The sequence below is a fragment of the Prorops nasuta genome, unplaced genomic scaffold, assembly GCF_024137725.1.
Source record: "Prorops nasuta isolate Cenicafe-Biocafe unplaced genomic scaffold, Cenicafe_Pnas_1.2 PNAS00008, whole genome shotgun sequence".
Taxonomy (NCBI): Eukaryota; Metazoa; Arthropoda; class Insecta; order Hymenoptera; family Bethylidae; genus Prorops; species Prorops nasuta.
This window is the reverse complement of record NW_027116805.1, coordinates 9,150,827-9,168,181: the sequence shown is the minus strand read 5'-3', so window position 1 is coordinate 9,168,181 and position 17,355 is coordinate 9,150,827. Positions and strand designations below refer to the sequence as shown.

The 17,355-nt window shown below is 34.1% G+C and overlaps 6 protein-coding genes across 11 annotated transcripts; 3 read left to right on the top strand and 3 right to left on the bottom strand.

Moving 5' to 3' along the window:
* Positions 1-780: 780 nt before the first annotated feature.
* On the bottom strand, positions 781-3,466 carry LOC136775904 (glycerol kinase 3-like). Its single transcript, XM_066731093.1, has 9 exons — positions 3,253-3,466; positions 2,890-3,148; positions 2,603-2,826; positions 2,331-2,537; positions 2,157-2,267; positions 1,847-2,100; positions 1,587-1,792; positions 1,379-1,510; positions 781-1,315 (listed from the first exon to the last, which is right to left on the bottom strand). The coding sequence occupies exons 1-9, from the start codon at positions 3,322-3,324 to the stop codon at positions 1,227-1,229; spliced, it is 1,554 nt and encodes a 517-aa protein (XP_066587190.1). The 5' UTR covers positions 3,325-3,466; the 3' UTR covers positions 781-1,226.
* A 201-nt stretch (positions 3,467-3,667) lies between these two features.
* Positions 3,668-5,445, top strand: Tsen2 (tRNA splicing endonuclease subunit 2). Its single transcript, XM_066731094.1, has 6 exons — positions 3,668-3,751; positions 3,891-4,100; positions 4,159-4,408; positions 4,512-4,988; positions 5,064-5,224; positions 5,290-5,445. The coding sequence occupies exons 2-6, from the start codon at positions 3,933-3,935 to the stop codon at positions 5,443-5,445; spliced, it is 1,212 nt and encodes a 403-aa protein (XP_066587191.1). The 5' UTR covers positions 3,668-3,751; positions 3,891-3,932.
* Positions 5,442-6,254, bottom strand: LOC136775907 (COX assembly mitochondrial protein homolog). Of its 3 annotated transcripts, XM_066731098.1 has the most exons (3): positions 6,018-6,249; positions 5,818-5,922; positions 5,442-5,757 (listed from the first exon to the last, which is right to left on the bottom strand). In XM_066731098.1, the coding sequence occupies exons 1-3, from the start codon at positions 6,082-6,084 to the stop codon at positions 5,534-5,536; spliced, it is 396 nt and encodes a 131-aa protein (XP_066587195.1). In that variant the 5' UTR covers positions 6,085-6,249; the 3' UTR covers positions 5,442-5,533. The 3 variants fall into 3 exon arrangements, with proteins under 3 accessions (XP_066587195.1, XP_066587194.1, XP_066587196.1); XM_066731097.1 differs by having other exon boundaries at positions 5,442-5,922; positions 6,018-6,254; XM_066731099.1 differs by having other exon boundaries at positions 5,442-5,922; positions 6,010-6,252.
* Positions 6,255-6,395: 141 nt separating this feature from the next.
* Positions 6,396-8,098, top strand: LOC136775906 (tRNA pseudouridine synthase-like 1). The gene is made up of 7 exons (XM_066731096.1): positions 6,396-6,424; positions 6,859-6,914; positions 6,978-7,106; positions 7,173-7,307; positions 7,379-7,525; positions 7,592-7,829; positions 7,897-8,098. The coding sequence occupies exons 1-7, from the start codon at positions 6,419-6,421 to the stop codon at positions 8,083-8,085; spliced, it is 900 nt and encodes a 299-aa protein (XP_066587193.1). The 5' UTR covers positions 6,396-6,418; the 3' UTR covers positions 8,086-8,098.
* Positions 8,099-8,289: 191 nt separating this feature from the next.
* Grip84 (Gamma-tubulin ring protein 84) lies at positions 8,290-12,365 on the top strand. 2 transcript variants are annotated; one of them, XM_066731091.1, is made up of 11 exons: positions 8,290-8,712; positions 8,778-8,921; positions 8,986-9,140; positions 9,204-9,332; positions 9,393-10,149; positions 10,207-10,375; positions 10,436-10,610; positions 10,667-10,810; positions 11,086-11,163; positions 11,580-11,743; positions 11,812-11,949. In XM_066731091.1, the coding sequence occupies exons 1-11, from the start codon at positions 8,568-8,570 to the stop codon at positions 11,888-11,890; spliced, it is 2,139 nt and encodes a 712-aa protein (XP_066587188.1). In that variant the 5' UTR covers positions 8,290-8,567; the 3' UTR covers positions 11,891-11,949. The 2 variants fall into 2 exon arrangements, with proteins under 2 accessions (XP_066587188.1, XP_066587189.1); XM_066731092.1 differs by lacking the exon at positions 11,086-11,163 and having other exon boundaries at positions 11,812-12,365.
* Positions 12,366-12,377: 12 nt separating this feature from the next.
* Positions 12,378-16,290, bottom strand: pain (painless). 3 transcript variants are annotated; one of them, XM_066731089.1, is made up of 4 exons: positions 16,232-16,290; positions 14,978-15,266; positions 14,092-14,913; positions 12,378-13,955 (listed from the first exon to the last, which is right to left on the bottom strand). In XM_066731089.1, exons 2-4 carry the CDS (start codon positions 15,264-15,266, stop codon positions 12,388-12,390), a joined length of 2,679 nt encoding a protein of 892 aa, XP_066587186.1. In that variant the 5' UTR covers positions 16,232-16,290; the 3' UTR covers positions 12,378-12,387. The 3 variants fall into 3 exon arrangements, with proteins under 3 accessions (XP_066587186.1, XP_066587185.1, XP_066587187.1); XM_066731088.1 differs by lacking the exon at positions 16,232-16,290 and adding an exon at positions 15,974-16,020; XM_066731090.1 differs by lacking the exon at positions 16,232-16,290 and adding an exon at positions 15,510-15,565.
* Positions 16,291-17,355: the final 1,065 nt, after the last annotated feature.

The following is a 17,355-nucleotide window of genomic DNA, read 5'->3' as shown; positions in this document are numbered from 1 at the left end:
CCAAAAATTAACTGAAAAGAACGGAACTTTTGTTCGTTGGGCTGAAAATATTAACGGACGATGTAAACAAAATTAAGATAACTAGATAAAAAGATTACAGGGTGAAAATGAATAATTAAAAGGCCAGAGAAAGAATATTCTTCGCATTGAAAATATTCTGCAGGTAACGTATTAACCAGTAATTAGCTAATAGACATATGTTAAATAATAAAAATAATGTTGCAGAATAATGAAAATATAATTTTCTCGTTAAAAAACCAGCGTCCCGACGATATGCAGAAATTTAAAGATAAAACTGAGCGGAAATTGCACAATATGGAAAGGACTATCTTAGAAAAACAATGATTTACCAGAGACGAATATACAATTAGTAACAATGGAGCAGTAGAACAAGCAAATGCAAAGTGGTTTAAAAAATGCTACCATGGATGCGAAAAATTTCAACGACCAGCATAAAAAGTTAACTACAATACATAAAAATAAAATTAGAAGCTGGACAAAAATTTAAGGTTGACGTTTTGTCGAAAATTACGAGTAGAACTAGATTATATATTTAGACTTAGAATAGGAGAATACAAACAAAGATGTTAAATTATCAAAAAGACTAGTAAATGCCTAAAAAAAAAAACTACAGAAACATCGAAAAAAATGAATAAATAAAAAACCGACATACTAGCCGGATGCCGTAACAATCGATGAAATCGAAAAATAAACTACAGGAAAAAAAAATGACTCATTATAATATTGGAAGCAGAATGCGGAAAAATGTGAAAAAAATAGTCCCATTCATAATTTTCCATTTAATCTCATACTAAATATATGTAAATACATTTGTAATTTTCAGAAAAGTCATCAGGGGGGGGGGGGGATGAAACATTTAATACTATAATCCATCAGTACCGTTCTGAAAATATTTTCGATTTCGAATTTAATTAAAAATAATTTAAGCAAAATCACCTTTTTGGCGTTAGGCTTCCGTATTAAGTTCTTTTTATCCTTTAACCAATATCCTAAAAACTATAAAAATAAATAGCTAGGAGACAAAACACCGAGACTTCCTTGAAATATAAAATAAATGCATATTTTCTTTTTCTTTTAATAAATCTTAGAATTAGATAATAGCATTATGTGTATTTAATTTTCAAAAGTGCTAATTATTGTTTGCAATAGTTAACATTATTTCGTCAACATTATTTCGTCAACTCTATTTCGTAATATTCCATTTATTAATTATTAGTCATTAAACTTGTTGAGCAATCCCATTTCATGGACCTTTCTACAGCCATTTTCCATTTGGAATAACGGAGATCTCTCTCTAAAAAAAGTGTTTTTAAAAATCAATTTTTATATATTAAAATCAAATTTAAGAATTCCTTACCATCATCACTGATAAGGGGAGAAAATTTCGTCACTTGCGAAGCATCCACATCATTAATATCAATGAGACCAGCTCCAACGCCAGCTAAAATTGCTGCACCCAGAGCTGTTGTCTCTACCATATTTGGTCTTACTAAACACAACAAAATAGTATAATCTGATATATATTTTATTGGAGCAGAATAAATTTAATTGCATATAGAACCTACCAACATTGATACCAGTTAAATCTGCTTGTAACTGCATAAGTAAATCATTCACCGTCATTCCGCCATCAACTTGTAAAGTAGACAGCTTTGTTCCAGAATCTTTAATCATTGCCTCTAAAATATCTCGAGTTTGAAAGCAAACGGCTTCAAGAGCTGCTCGAATTATATGGTATTGTTGGGTATCCTCAGTGATTCCACAAATCACTCTAAAAATTAAAATAATTAAAAATCAAAACACATTTTCTTTTTTCTATAACTACCCTCTAGCATCTTGTTGCCAGTAAGGAGCGTAAAGTCCGGAGAAAGCAGGTACAAAGTAAACGTCTCCTGAACATCTGACACGCTCTGCCATATTTTGAGACTGTGTGATATTACTAAGAAGCTCCATATTATCCCGTAACCAGGATAGTGCTGCACCTGCAACAGCCACTGATCCTTCCAGAGCATAGATGGGGGAAGATTTGCCAATTTTATATGCAACTGTAGTTATTAAGCCCTGAGTAGAATCTACCTTCTAAAATAAACTTTCTTATTATTTTCTTTTCTTAAAGAAATATGATGAATATTTACCATATTTCCTGTATTATAGAGTAAGAAGCACCCAGTTCCATATGTTGCTTTTGCTTGGCCTGGCTTTAGGCATAATTGACCCAGCAGTGCTCCTTGTTGATCTCCCACACACTGCAAATTTATTTTATTGTACTTAATTATTTAACAATCTGTTCTACCATCATGCTCACTTACACCAGATATTGGAATTCCTGCGAGGACATTTGGATTAGAAATTAAACCATAAATCTCTGCACTGGATTTAATTTCTGGCAATATATGCTGTGGTATTCCAAAAAACTTACACAGTAATGGATCCCATTTCAATGTTTCTATATTCATCAGCATTGTGCGTGATGCATTAGATACATCTGTTACATGAAGTTGTCCCTTGGTAAGGTTCTGTAGAAAATAATTCATTAACAATGTTCATAGAGAGAAAAATGATTAGCACTTAGTTTTCTTACATAAATTAGCCAAGTATCTACAGTTCCAAAGGCACATCTTTTAGCTTCTACAGCTTGTTTGACACGAGGTACATTATCTATCAGCCATCGAATTTTCAGTGCACTGAAATAGGGAGACATGGGTAATCCACAGAGAGGCTTTAAATAATTTTTATTGCGTGTTTTGTTTGGTATGTTATCAAGCACATCTTCCATTGTTGTTGTTGTTCTCATATCTAACCACACTGCAATAACAAAAAGAACGGTTTCTAATAAAATCCTAAAGTGCAATGATCTAAATTACAAACCAATAGCATTATGTAGGGGTTCTCCTGTTTGCTTATCCCATACCAATGTGGTCTCTCTCTGATTTGTAATGCCAACTGCTTTGATATCAGACACACTTTTACCTAAATCCTTCAACTTCTCTATGGTCTCTCTTATGCACTCCACCACAGCTGTTAATATTTCTTTCGGATCTTGTTCCACCCATCCTTCATGTGGATATTTCTGTTTGATCTCAATTTGGTGTGAAGCTATTACCTTTCTATGCAATACATCAAATACCTGAAGAGATATTGTAATTCAATGAAATAAGGAGAAGTTGTTTTGAGAGCTGATTGTCAGCTATCAATAATATTTACTTTTTACAATTGGTTAGTTCTATTTACCAGAAATCTAGCACTGCTAGTTCCTTCATCGATTGCTCCTATCAATATGTTGGGTTTTTTGTCTTCAGGCATTTTATTCACGAAAATATTAAGAAAATGACTTTCCTTTCATGCGGATCATGCGATCAGCGACGGCATGCATAGTGACCTGCACTTAACCTTTAGACACCTATTCATTACATAACAAGCTGTGTGAAGAAAATCCATAATCAAATTATTTGATTTGTAAAAATAGATTTTCTTATCTAAGCGAATTTTTGTTGTTAGTATTTATTTAAAAAAAAAAACTATTCTGTAAACATTAAAAAAATAATTTTTATTTTTATAACAGAAGATAAATTATTAAAGGCGGCAAGATTAGGTCGGTCGGTAATGCCTTTCCTCTCTCTCCACCCTTCCCTTCCCTTGTAGTTTCAAGACTTTCGACACGATGCAGTATGCAGTTCAATTCAACTCAACTCCGCGGCCCGCATTCGGCGCATTCCGCAAAAGCTTATCTGTTCGTTCGCTTCGTTCTCGTTTTCATCGTTCTCACTCAATTCACCTCACTCACCTCTCTTTAATTTCATACCTCCATTCCATGCCATTCCATGCTACCTAGGTATAACCTATAAATGAGTTTTTGTTATTATTAATAGGTTTTCCTAGATGCCGGAAGAGTTTAAAAAATTTAATATAAAATGATGTTATCTGAGCCAAAGAAAAAATCGAATGTAAAAATTTTACAAACTCAGGCCTTTCCAATTAATTTATGTAAAAATAATGATTGGACTGTCTATACAGCTTATTTAACTGATTTTGGATCTTGCATTCCTGATTCTGAAGAGATGAAAGCTGTTAATTCAATGGTAAGAAATAATATGACAGCTTTAGCTTTTCATTATATTTATTGGATTATTCTGTTAGGGTTTTTTTGGAAAAGGGTCCTTATCGCGTAGCTATCCTACATTTGGTAAGATCAGAAAAAACGCACCTCCTGTTATTAAAAATAGACAATGGACCCAACGGGAACAATGGCTTGAAGAGGTTAAAGAGCTGAGTGATGAATCTTGTGAAGAGATTGAAACCAATATAAACTGGAAAGAACTGCAAATGGGTCATTCTTGTGAAAAGGATGATGATAGTCTAATGGAAATAAATTCTCAGGAGAGTATAGGTGATTGAAAATTGTATTTAATACTACTCAAATATCATAAATAGGATAGTTTAATTATCTAAATAGAAGAGATGCAGTTTCTAATATTAATTGTATATTTTAGTGATAATTAATAATAGTGAGACGACAAACAATGATCAAAAAACAGAAGAAATTGTTGTTGATTCTACAGATTCTAATGACTCAAATGATATAAAAGAATTGCAATCTCCACATGATGAAAAGGATCAGCCAAATAATAGCACAGATGATTTAGACTTGGAAGAAAAATTATTAGTTTTACCTGACAGTGATTCAGACACAGAGGATTATTTAAAAACTATTAGACCACAGATCAAAGCAACTAATTTTCCTATTAAAGAGACATTACATTTAACTTCTGAAGAATCATTTTTTCTCCTATTTGGATTGGGTTGCTTGCGCATTGTGAATTTTGATGGAAGTTTGCTTAATATTAATGATACATGGCATTATTTTTGTAAAATAGAAGAGAATTTTATTGAAAAATATGTAGTTTACCATTATTTCAGAAGTAAAGGTTGGGTAGTAAAACCAGGCCTTAAATATGGTGGTGATTTCTGTAGGTATAAGAAAATTTTTACATATTTAAATAGCTTTTTCACAATATGAAGTTTAATAACTTAATATTTCATAGTACTGTATAAACAGGGTCCACCATTTTATCATGCATCATACATAGTGATAATAGATACACTTGATTCTGATACTTATACCAGAAATCCAAGCCTTCCATCATTAAAAATGACATGGAATAACCTGTTTGGTTTGGAAAGATTATCCGAGACTGCAGCTAAGGTAAAATAGATCTTAAAAACAAATTATTAAATAAAATTTTTTACTATAACATCCTTTTGTGTTAGGAAATATTGTTTGCCCAAGTACTTTGGCCATCATCAATTCCAAGAAGTAACTGTTTTGAATCCCCAGAGGTATTGTCAAATTTTTTGGTTAAAGAGCTATTATGGAGAAGATGGAATCCAAAGCAGACTAGAGAGGAACAAGGACCATCATCTTAAATTACAAATATATTTTAATATTTCCATCAAAATGTTCATTCTTAACACAACAATACAATAATCTTAAATGAAATAGACTAGAGTAATTTTAAACTTCTGATTTTAACTTGTCAGAAAGTTTATTCTCTTTCATCTTTTTTGTTATTCCTGTTCTCCTGTATTCAGCTCTTTCCTTCAGATATTGTTGCTTACACTCTTCTTTAAATTCCTCATTTGTATACCATTTTGCTGAACACTCATTGAAGGCAGCACATTCTTTTTTACACTTGAAGGTTAAAAGTAAACCTGCTTTTTTACCACATTCACTGAACACTGAATAAACGGTTAACTTTAAGAAAACTTGTGTCAGATGATTAAAATAAAGTTGATTACCTTTTAATTCTTCTGCACATTTTTCCGCTCTAGATCTATCCCGCATTATCTTTGGAATTAAAATCTCTATTTCTACTTTTCTTAGACTAGTATCATTTGGATCACCTATGATAAAATAAAGTAATTTCTAATAAATAAAAATCAAATATTCAATATTGAGCTATTGTCATAAAGCAATTTAAAAATAAATACATTTTTACCTAATCCTTGGGGACCGCCGCTACAACTACGCTTTCCATGATTTCTATTCAATATTTTATTTTCCATGATTACAAGATAGGTTATATCAGGATTATCAGGTTATATATCCATATGTATATCCACACAGTAGTGGTGGTATTTGGTAATGGTGGGTGATGGTGCAGGGTAGTGGTGTCGGTGCCGTCGGTGGTGGTCGTTGCCAGCTACTCAAATTTAGGAAATTCGGACGATTCGGTCGGTAATGTGCAATACCGGCTTTTAACCAATGTGAAGTTAGCGTTTTTAGGTCATTTTATCATTAGGACATTTTATCTTTAGGTCATTTTCCTACCCACCCATTTAGTATATAAATCGGCGTGTTTGCATTGTCACTTTTATAGAGACCGTGCACACCAACACAATGACAGTAAGATAAGAATGTATATTGGTGTATATGCAAATTTTCGCAGTTTTTGAGTGTAATTTATTTATACGTATACAGTTATACATTGCCACTTCGCTATCATTGTGTTGGTGTGCACGTGATACTTAGTAAATATCTAATGTAATCATCCAAATTTTTTGTTATAACATTACAAAATATAGTATTTTTTGTATACATTTACTGTATTGTATAAATCTGATTAATTTAAATAATTATATATGTGTATTTAATACACGTTTGTTCTTGATAAAGTCATTATCTGTGTTATCTGCAAAGGCTTAACTGCTTACACAGGTTACTTTGCGTTGCTTTTTACACGTGTATTGTTTTTGTTAGGCATTTGATTAAGAAAGTAATTTATTAAAATAATAATTATTGTTAATAAGACCTAATTACGTTTACTTGATTCTTAATAGATTTCAAATATGGTCAGATATTTTATGAAATTTTCCTACTTAGGCTCTCAATACAGGTAAAAGATTTGTCTTATTTTACAATAAATTAAATTTTGTCAACTTTGGTATTCTTTTTATAGAGGTATTCAAAAACAAAATTATGGTCTCAATGTAAGAGATAATGATACAGTTCAAGGAGTGCTGGAAACAGCTCTGCGAACAGTCTACCCTTCTGCTATAACTGAACCAAAAATGACTGTTTCCAGCAGGTAAACATAAGTCTTTAATTGTAAGTTAATAATTATTTACATAAAAAATTTCTTTTGGATATTTAGAACTGACAGAGGAGTTCACTCTTTGCTTTCCACTGCCCATGTAGATTTAGAATTAAAAGATAATGCCATTCATAACTCTGAGGAGGTATTGAGACAGATGAATAGGTTTTTTGTGAAATGTTCTCATGACATTAGGTAATCTCTACTTTTAATTTACTATAGTTACCTAATGCCAAAAAATGATACTTAGAAAGTTTTTGTTTCAGATTACTCAATTTTATCCCCGTTACTAAAGACTTTCATGCAAGATTTTCTGCAAAGTCTAGAACCTATATGTATAGGTTTATGGTGCCTAAGGATTTGAATAACCACAAATATCCTATAATTGAAGGGAATTACACTCCGCATATAAGGTATTAAATTATATTTTTGTGCCTTTTTCAGGAGTACTTCTTTTTAAATGAGACATAATTTGTCAGAGAACCACAACTGAATATTGAAAGAATGAAAGCGAGTCTGGAAATGTTCCTAGGATATCATGATTTTGAAACCTTTTGCTCTAAACGCAAAGGTCAAAAAGATTGGAGACATTGTAGAAGAGTACTGGACATGTTTATTTTAGAAGAGGCACAGCCTTTGATGCCATTTGATTTTCTGTCACATAATCATAATTATTATCAGTTTAAAATCAAGTCAAAATCTTTCTTGTATAAACAGGTAAAAAAAGAACCTTTGTTATGCAGTTATAATTGAATTATGTACTTCTGTATTTTTGGTTTTAAAGGTACGAAGAATGGTAGGCACTGTGTTTGCTTTGGGAAAGGGAATCATAACTGAGAAAGATATTGAAACTATGTTGAGAATTCCTTCCTCTGCTAAGTACCAAGGAGTAGTGGCAGAACCTCATGGATTGTACCTTTTAAATATTGAATATGATCCTGATGTATTAAGAAAATGTAGAATAGAAACTTAATTTTTAATAAAAAGGAAAGTTGTTGTAATTTGTGTAAAGCTCATTTCGTATGAATTCAAACGCTCGGGTTCCTCGGGCTTTTCCGGATATTTTCGGATATATATGTATGTGTATAACACTTACTCATAGCTATAACTATACGTACATGCTGCACGAATATGTATATACAATCCACACAAACACTGACAAATGCATGCCTATAAACGCGCGTAGTAATGTCACATTTTAAAGGTTAGAAAATAATTTATAATAGAAAAATAAAGTAGTACATACAAGTAATGGAAATCAGCTACTCTTGTTGTTTTTAAGAATATTATGTGGAAAATTATTAACTGTTTTCTATTTGCACTCGATTAGTGTACAATTGGGTGAATATTTTGAGATTTAGTTAATAACAATGAAATATAACCGGATTTTGATAGCAGTTAATTATTAATTGAAGCTTATCCTAAATTTTTAACAACAGTGTGAAAGCAGCAATAATGGAGGACGAAAGATGTTTAAATAAGCACGTGCTTGAAGGTAGTAAAAAACTTACTAATTTCATAATGAAAAACAGTTGGGCTTTTGAACGTCCTCGTATTTCTTGGGATTTTCCTATTGACACTACCATTACTCCGTTGCAAAGTAAGTGAAATATATGAAGTTTTTAAAGTTTCTATGAATATTTGGTAATAGACATAAATTTACAGGTGTTGTGCCAGTTGTATCACAAGAATCTGTTCTATTAAAAGATATTTTGTATTGCTTAAAAGGAATTGATGGTATTTATATTGTTTCCAAGCCATTAGCAAATCCTTACGATGTAAGAAAATTTACAATTTCTTCTGATGTTGGTAAGTATAATACTTTTTGGGAACAAAAATCAGCTATTCTATTTTTAACAAATGGTATTTGCAGATACATCTCTAAAAGAGCTTGCTTTACAAATTTTGCCACTTGCTTCTTGTTATTCCATGACAGTCAGATTTGTAGAAGAAAAAGTGCTTCCCGAAGATGGGCAAGTTAATCATGCATTAAGAGGAGCGATTAGATGTTTGTTGAAAGATTATTTGGTAAGTCAGAAGTGAATACATTTATGTTTCTTCCAATTATCCATAATAAAATATTTCTTACAGCTATTCGTTGTGCAGCAAGAAATGGAACTTGTTAGAGGAAATTTAAATCTCCAGAAATTATGGTTCTATATACAATCAACTTTAAATACCATGTCCTTTCTTTCACAAATTACTACTATTATAAGAAAGGTAGGACAAAGATAAATAATAACATTTTGAATGTAAAAAATAATAATTTATATATTTCAGAGTGGTAAAAGAGGGGGAAATGTATTAACTTTGCTACATGAACAGGCAAATGATATAAGTGGTGAGGCAAAAACTAAAGAGTTATGCCTCTTTCTAATAAATGCTGCTTGTACACCATATATGCAAATGTTGGAAAAATGGGTTTACAAGGGAATGATTTGTGACCCTTATGAAGAGTTTTTTGTTGAAGATAATGAACTCATCCAAAGAGAGGAATTGCCTTTAGATTACTCCGCAGATTACTGGGAGAACAGATATACAATGAGATCAGAAAGGATTCCAATTTTTCTAAAAGACCATGCCCAAACTATCCTAAGAACAGGAAAATATTTTAATGTTATCAGGCAGTGTGGAAAAACTATTCAATGGGGAAAACAGGAACCTTTGGTTTATCAGCACCAAGGCCAGAAATATATTATTGCCATTGATAGAGCTTACTCCGAAGCTGCAAGAACTCTATTGGATGTTCTCATTCAAGAGAATGATTTGATGGGCAGATTGAGAAGTGTTAAAAATTATTTCTTGCTTGCACAAGGAGATTTTGTGGTTCAATTCATGAATTTGTGCGAGACAGAGCTGAAGAAGAATATGTATGACATTGTTTTGCACCGTCTGGCATCCCTACTTGAAGTAGCTTTGAGACTATCAACTGCAGATTCGGATCCTTACAAGGACGATCTGAAACCAGAATTATTGCCATATGACCTTCAGTTTCAAATGTTTAGAATATTGTCCATTCAAACAAAAGAGGAAAAAGGTAAACAATTAAGTGATAAAAGAAAATATATAGGCACTACACATCCAACTTTTTTAGACTACTGTCTGCAAGCTGGTAAGACTCTAAGTGGCCTGGAGGCTTTTGTCTTTAATTATGATGTCAAATGGCCAGTATCATTAATTATTAATAGAAAAACAATTGTTTGCTACCAAATACTATTCCGACATTTATTTTATTGCAAGTATATTGAGAGGCTACTGTGCAGGTAATTATATTTATAATTTAATTAATTTACTTTTTAATCGATTGACTATTATTTTCACAGAGTATGGATAAGCAATAAAATTGCTAAAACTTTTTCTCCCGACGTTGCAATGTCCTACAGGCAAGCATTTTCACTCAGACAGAGGATGCTCGATTGTATCCAGCATTTAGAATATTACATGATGGTGGAGGTCATAGAGCCTAACTGGTTGACTTTCATAAATAAAATGAGTAAGGTAAGAATATTTTACTTATGATTGAAAGGAGCGGATGATGTATTTTTATAATTTAGGTCAGTAACGTTGACGATGTGCTGAGCGTACACCAGGATCTCCAGGACAGCTATCTGAAAGAATGTATGCTGACGGATCGAAGCTTACTTAGTTGCATAGTTGCAATCTGTGCCTCCTGTGTAGAGTTTTGCGAGTTTATGGAGGTACTACAATGAACCAATTTTCTAATTTCTCTTTAAAACAAAACACAAATCTCACAAAATTACAGGATTCAATGATAAACCTTTGCAGCTGCGCTTTCTTGCATGTTCCTAACATTTTTAGCAAACGAGATTTTTTTCTAATTACTTAACACACGCAACACACAGATATATACATGTAATATAATTAAGCACATAATTTGTGAAAAGAAAAAAATTAATCATATTAATTTTTAACGATAATCGAAATTCTCGCTGTAATTAATTAATTTATTAAGCGCATGAGCCGATACTACATTGACGCCGAATTGACGTCCATGATTGACGAGACCCAAGACGATGTCTTTGATCAGGAGGTACATGGATACTAAAACATCTCTTTCAATCAAGTCTCTAGTAGCACGCCTTGGTAGTATTTAGCATCGTGCAGTAATGTAACATAATCAATGCCGGAATGCGAGTAATTCGATGTAATTGGTCTAGATTCAACATGGAATGAAAGAAGGATATCCAGCAAATTAGCGCTGCATCTTCTATTGGAGTTGTACTCCAATAAGAATAATCTAACGTGCATGTAATTTCAGTGATTTATTTGTAAAGGAATTATTTTATTTTTACATTTGAGTTTGATATTCAATGATTATTTTGTCAGCTCTGTATAAAAGCTACGCATGTATATTCATTGTCATTACATATCACATGAGGTATAATGGCCAGTTTCAATTCGAGCATTAAACATATGTTTGGTGGTAACGTTTAGACGATTATTTAGCAGGCTGAACGTGGCCAAGCGACCAAGTCGAATGCCCTGAGCTTCGAAGAGACTATACAAATGCTGGATATAAAATTCACCGAAGTTCTCATACGTCTCCTTGACAGGATTTGTGATCTTGGATGCGACAATAATAATGAAAAACTTTTAAACGTTTTATGCAGGTGAGCTGATCGAACGAATGTGCTATTAAAAATTCCGATAATAATTAACGCTGCTTAATCTTTTTCAGATTGGATTTTAACTCATTCTACACCGAAATTCGCGTTCACCGTAGGAGGGAAAGAACTTTGCAGGATGCTTCTGGCTGACAATTAATATTGTAATATGATATGTCACTTGTGTAGTAAGCGGAAAAAACATCGGTCTGGAAATATATAGTATTTTTTGTACATTACTCTCTGTTAATAATCTTATTGGAGACCTCGGAGGTGTGTTGGTGCGAGCGGTCCGGTATTCTCAGGCCGCCACGCTCCAGCGCACTCTCTGTCTTTGTTCCACACCGTTCCACACTCTCCACTTTTTGGCATAACGTCGTCAGATGGCCGCCTCGCGGAGTGTGTTCTAGCTAGTCAAATTTAACCTTTATAGTATACATATAACTCCGCGAGCCGGGACTACTCAGGCAGGACCCAGCCCAGTTCCTTTAAATCTTATAATTAACCCATCTGCATATACCACCTTGGTTACGTAGTCTACTTCCTCTCCTTTTTCTCGTTTCCATGTTTGTTTTGGACATCATTCCGGATTTCATACCGGATAGAATTGCTCACAAATCTCTTTGGTACCCATATTCACAATTCGCTGGTTAATTGTCCGTGACAATAAGACTCTTATCGTACAAAGTATGTTTTAAAATATTTAAAACCTGGTCTATTGACGCTAAATGTTCATTGATCTTAGCTAATTGTGTACAAAACTTTTTCTCATTCAACGTTCTGTCATCCGAGAGAATTTCCTTGACCCTCTCCATGATACTGGGCTCCATTTTCATGTCTAAACAATGAACGCAACACCTCCCCATTGTCCCAAAACAACCACCGCTGTCGCAATCATGCGATTGATAAGTTTCGTACCCTTCGAGCGGCTTGATAATTATTTTTCCATTTTCCAAATGATCAGGAAACAAAAGGATCCTTCTAGCAAATGATTTAACCGGATTCCACCTTTTCTTACTTGAAAATCTTGGATCGAAGCGATTCGAGCTGTTAAATGGCAGCCAGTGAGAGTTTCCCAGGGAAACATATTCAATGTAAGACACTAATCTTGTACGCGCAACGAGTCCTACTAATTCTGCCTTGCCAAGGATATCTGCAGTATCACTAACAGCCATTCCATTCAATAAATTGAACAGCACTATTGTAATCATGAAGACGAATAGTATAAAGATGAAATGGCTCAGTATTGGCTGTGATACAAATGGGATATCACCAGCATCGAATTCTCCGGTCAACATTATGATAGTTTTGAACAAGGACCTTCCTGGATCAGGAAAGTGATCATTATCGCTGTTCTTGAATAATGTGAAGAAGGCCAGGGCAAAGGCCAGAATGAGAAAAGCGTAGAGAAAGAGGAATCTGATGAAATTCTCTGTCACAGTTTTGAAAAGTTGAATACCAGTGGACATTCTTGGATGTTGTCCTATTAAAAGTACGAGTTCCCACGCTGATAACAGGATTACAACTGCCCCTATTTGGTTTCTAGTGGACAGATCATTGATCAGCATTAGAGTTGCAAGTACAATCAATGTAATCTCCAGCCAATTTTCAAAGCTAGTCATGTATCGCAGAGGAGCCAGGACAAATTGAATCATTTCTCGAATAATGAGAAGCAACAATCCTAATGAAGTTAGCATTCTCAGTGTCCATTCAATGGCATCAGATTTATCGAACTCTTTAGCATCGTTCAGCGTAAAATTGTTAGATCTCTCTGTTTGATAGGTGGTAAAAAGAACGTAGGAATTCAATGTTAAGTAAAAAAATAAATAGAAGATGAAATTAACGTAAAGCAAGTGACGTACTCTGCGCCACTTTAAATATAAGAAAGAAGAGAGCAGTGGGTGTTTCAAAAGATGCTTTAAACCCTCCTTGTCAGCGATGTATTCTAGAGTTTCCATTTCGTTTACTTCCTTATGATTTCGAGGCTCTGGAATGAGACACTGGTAATCGAACTCGATGGAGTACTCGTTTGGTCCATCTTTCTTTTTTGTCAAACAACCATCGAGAAATTCTGAGAGAATCTCCGATGGAATATCAGATATTGGTGGCTGTTGAAAATGATTTTTATGACCTATGTAGCTGCCTTTCTGCAAAAGCCATTTCACTGCTGTCATATTCCCTGATCTTGCTGCGTAGTGCAGGGGAGTATTGCCTTTCCCTAAGAAAATAAATCTAAATTCAATTAAAGCCACCTAAATTCAACGGGTGCAGCATTTGACTGAACGTCTGAACTAAAGAGAGGAACAATGAACTTAATAAAAATGCCTTTAATTCAACGAGCGCATTTAACTCACCATCAGACACTCGTACATCAACGTTGTAATCCAAAATAATTCTCAAGCACTCTAGTCTAGAAGCTGAGTCATCGGAGCCTAGCTCGATACAAGCGTCTATAAGAAAGTTCCAAGCGATCGATGGATCTAGCCTGAAGAATTCTGTCAGTAAATGACTGTAGCCCCTCGAAATAGCTGCTTGCGCAGAGAACAACAAAATCTTCCTGTTTCCCGTATTCTCCTTCTTAGCCAGTGCTTTTAGTAGAAAGTCAACGGCTTGTCTCAGATTTCTTTCAGTGGCTAGGACTAGTAGGTCTTCCGCAGATTCTTCCTGCAGATCTTCAGGGTCGAGTTTTACCGCATTACGAAGAAAATTTTCTTCGTCGTTCGCACTTAGATAATATCTGAGATCATGAATATTTACTGGCCGTTCACGAGGTTCTGGCAAAGTCTGTGCTAATTCTGGTAATTTCACTTGCAAAATATCGCGCGTCGTTTTCCCAGTGTAATCCTTGAAATTGTCCAAATCCAGCTGGTGCTTAGTTTTCTGGCAAATCAGAGATACCATGTTCTCCAATCCTTTAACAGCAGCAGCATGAATGGCCGTGATTCCTTTGCTGTTTGGTATATTAGGGCTGGCTCCATTTTCAAGCAGCACTGTCATACATTGGACATTTTTATTTTTTACCGCCAAGTGCAGAGCAGTTTGGCCACCAATTTGTAGATTTGGATTTGTCGTTGGATAGGACAATAATACTTGCAACACTCCAATGTGACCTGCCTCAGCTGCAAAATGCAGAGGTGCTCTATTATGAGCCCTGTTGATTCTGTTTGGGGAAGCTCCTGTGGATTAAAATAAAAATTATTTTAATTCACTTGTATAATTCTTCCTCTTAACGATTCATACCTTGTTCCAGTAGCAGCTTGACAATATCGTAATAACCAAGTCGACTAGCAGTATCCAAAAAGGTCTCTTCATTTTCATGAACCTCGTTAATGTCGAACGACAAATCTTTGCTTTTACAGCTTTGCTCTAGAAGGCTCGTGAAAGCCCTGATGTCCCCAGCACGAAGATTTTCCCTGAGCAGGCGAGAAACGACGCTCCTATTCGAACTCCCAGATATGATTCCATCATTCGTATTACTTTGAATCAACTGCATTGACAGAAATTCGTCTTCTTTCGCTGCCTGATCCATCTGAAATATTCAAATCATACAATTATCTTTGAAAATATAGAAGACAAGTTTATCGACGATTCTATATGGGTTTCTATGAGCCAGGCCACGCAGGTAAAATCATATATAGGAACAATTCATTCAAAAGAATTTTAATAGAAAAAATAGTAAGTGAATTTTAACTTGAAAATTTCTATAGGTGGAAAATAATTCATAATGAACGAATTGTAGACAAAACTTTGCATTAAACAAATCTTATAGAACCTTGATAGAGTCAACAATAAATTTGTATCTAAGGATCGGTGAAATTTAGCACTTTGCTTCAAACGTTATGAAGCTTTGAAATGGTCGCGTTTCACAGAGTACCATTATAAAGGTAAAAGCCAATTTTAATGAACAATTTTTAAATAATTTCGTATATCAATGAGAATAACTCGATCATCACGGGCAAATGATAGACACAGCTCGTATATAACTCCACTTTACAAAAAGTTTATATATAGTATTTTAATGGAAAGTATCGAATGTCTAAGGACTGATGTGTCATTTGAAACTTTGGTAGCAACACTGTAAATCCTCTCTATCAAAGTAACGCACTTAAAGAGTACATAAAAACTAGCCAATTTCAAGAGAACCCTGTAATTTCTAATGGAAAAATACAGTTTCCTGATGGAGTGGTATCGAATGTCTATATATATATATATATATATATATAAGGACTGGTATACCATTTGAACCTTTGGTATATGGCAATGCCGTAAATCCTATCAAAGCAACTCACTTGCAGAATACATAAAAAAAAAAAAAACTAGTAAATAGCAGGAAAAACTTGTAATTCTATATGAAAAAATTGCAGTTTCTTGAAAAAGTGGTACCAATGATCTATCTTAGGACTGGTACCACATCGCGCACATTGGTATCAACGTTATAAATGGTATAGAAAATCAACGAGAGAGCCCAAGTAGGAATAAATGGGAGTGACGCACCGTGCATTAATAGTGTAGAAATGATAATCTGGCGAATGTGTGATGCGTGTATACGAAGTTGAAGGCAGACTGAATGGTAGAATAGAGCTAACAGTGCTACATGCATTCCTCTCTCGCCTCTTCCACCTCCATTTCCTCCACCCCCTCTCACTTTGCTCTTCCTCGTACGTTGATCGTCCGCTTGGATCGAGTGTCGTCCACTCGCTGAATTTTTTATCATTCTACCCACATAGCATTTATAGTATCAGGAACGTTCCTAAAACATTCCCACACAAATTTGATACGCGTTGGCATCTTTCGGAAGCATTGTTGACATGGTGTATAGTATATGTATTAAACTCCATTAATCCATAAAATAATATAGAATAAAGGTGATAATGCTACGCGCATTCTTCTGGATACTTCCACCTCCAGTTACTCAACAACCTCTACTCACTTTGCTCTTCCTCGTACGTTCATCGTCCAGCGTCGTCCATTAGCTGGAATTTTTTTTACCATCTCGTAAACCGACCTGTAATTACAAACATCCGTTCAACAATTCCTGCTCTCAATTTGATCACTCTCTCGTTCATATATTAAAATTGAGACCGAGTGTCGTACACTCGCTGAATTTTTTACCATCTCATAAACTGATCTGTAATTATAAACGTTCATTCAACAATTCTTTATTGGAATTTCAGCACTCTATCGTTTATATTAAAATTGAGATCGAGTGTCGTCCACTCGATGAATCTTTTATCATCTCGTAAACTGATTTGTAATTATAAGCGTCCATTCAACAATTCCTGATTTGAATTTGATCACTCCCTCGTTTATATCGACGTTGAGATATACGAAGTATTCTCTATTCTTTAGCCGAGTTGTGTTTATCACTTAATGAGCCAATCAGCTCTAATTAAACATCCAGATGAATTTTTCACATATTTTTTTGTCAATTAGACCATGCACTCCCTTCTTCAGATTAAAATTGATTTCCTGTATTTTGTATTTTACCTTTAATCAAGTAAATCTATTGAAATAAAAGAAAGCTTGACTTATCGTTTCTTCGAATCCTTTATATACTTACACCTTGTATCGATCTTTTAACTATTTAATTTGAGATCGATTGAGCAAACAAGCTGCGA

Bases quoted from the DNA above. Each gene is read 5' to 3' on its own strand.
- LOC136775906 (XM_066731096.1), top strand. The intron at 7,107-7,172 runs GTAAACATAAGT...TTGGATATTTAG, and splicing joins AAAATGACTGTTTCCAGCAG to AACTGACAGAGGAGTTCACT. The intron at 7,830-7,896 runs GTAAAAAAAGAA...TTGGTTTTAAAG, and splicing joins AATCTTTCTTGTATAAACAG to GTACGAAGAATGGTAGGCAC.
- Tsen2 (XM_066731094.1), top strand. From the start codon at position 3,933: ATGATGTTATCTGAGCCAAAGAAAAAATCGAATGTAAAAATTTTACAA. The intron at 4,409-4,511 runs GTGATTGAAAAT...TGTATATTTTAG, and splicing joins AAATTCTCAGGAGAGTATAG to TGATAATTAATAATAGTGAG. The intron at 5,225-5,289 runs GTAAAATAGATC...CTTTTGTGTTAG, and splicing joins TATCCGAGACTGCAGCTAAG to GAAATATTGTTTGCCCAAGT.
- pain (XM_066731088.1), bottom strand. The intron at 14,914-14,977 runs GTATGAATCGTT...TTTAATCCACAG, and splicing joins CAAGCTGCTACTGGAACAAG to GAGCTTCCCCAAACAGAATC. The intron at 13,956-14,091 runs GTGAGTTAAATG...TTATTTTCTTAG, and splicing joins TGATGTACGAGTGTCTGATG to GGAAAGGCAATACTCCCCTG.
- LOC136775907 (XM_066731097.1), bottom strand. From the start codon at position 6,084: ATGGAAAATAAAATATTGAATAGAAATCATGGAAAGCGTAGTTGTAGC. The intron at 5,923-6,017 runs GTAAAAATGTAT...ATTTTATCATAG, and splicing joins CGGCGGTCCCCAAGGATTAG to GTGATCCAAATGATACTAGT.
- Grip84 (XM_066731091.1), top strand. From the start codon at position 8,568: ATGGAGGACGAAAGATGTTTAAATAAGCACGTGCTTGAAGGTAGTAAA. The intron at 10,611-10,666 runs GTAAGAATATTT...TTTATAATTTAG, and splicing joins TCATAAATAAAATGAGTAAG to GTCAGTAACGTTGACGATGT. The intron at 11,744-11,811 runs GTGAGCTGATCG...AATCTTTTTCAG, and splicing joins CTTTTAAACGTTTTATGCAG to ATTGGATTTTAACTCATTCT.
- LOC136775904 (XM_066731093.1), bottom strand. From the start codon at position 3,324: ATGCCTGAAGACAAAAAACCCAACATATTGATAGGAGCAATCGATGAA. The intron at 3,149-3,252 runs GTAAATAGAACT...ATATCTCTTCAG, and splicing joins CTAGCAGTGCTAGATTTCTG to GTATTTGATGTATTGCATAG. The intron at 2,268-2,330 runs GTAAGTGAGCAT...ATAAATTTGCAG, and splicing joins CAGGAATTCCAATATCTGGT to TGTGTGGGAGATCAACAAGG.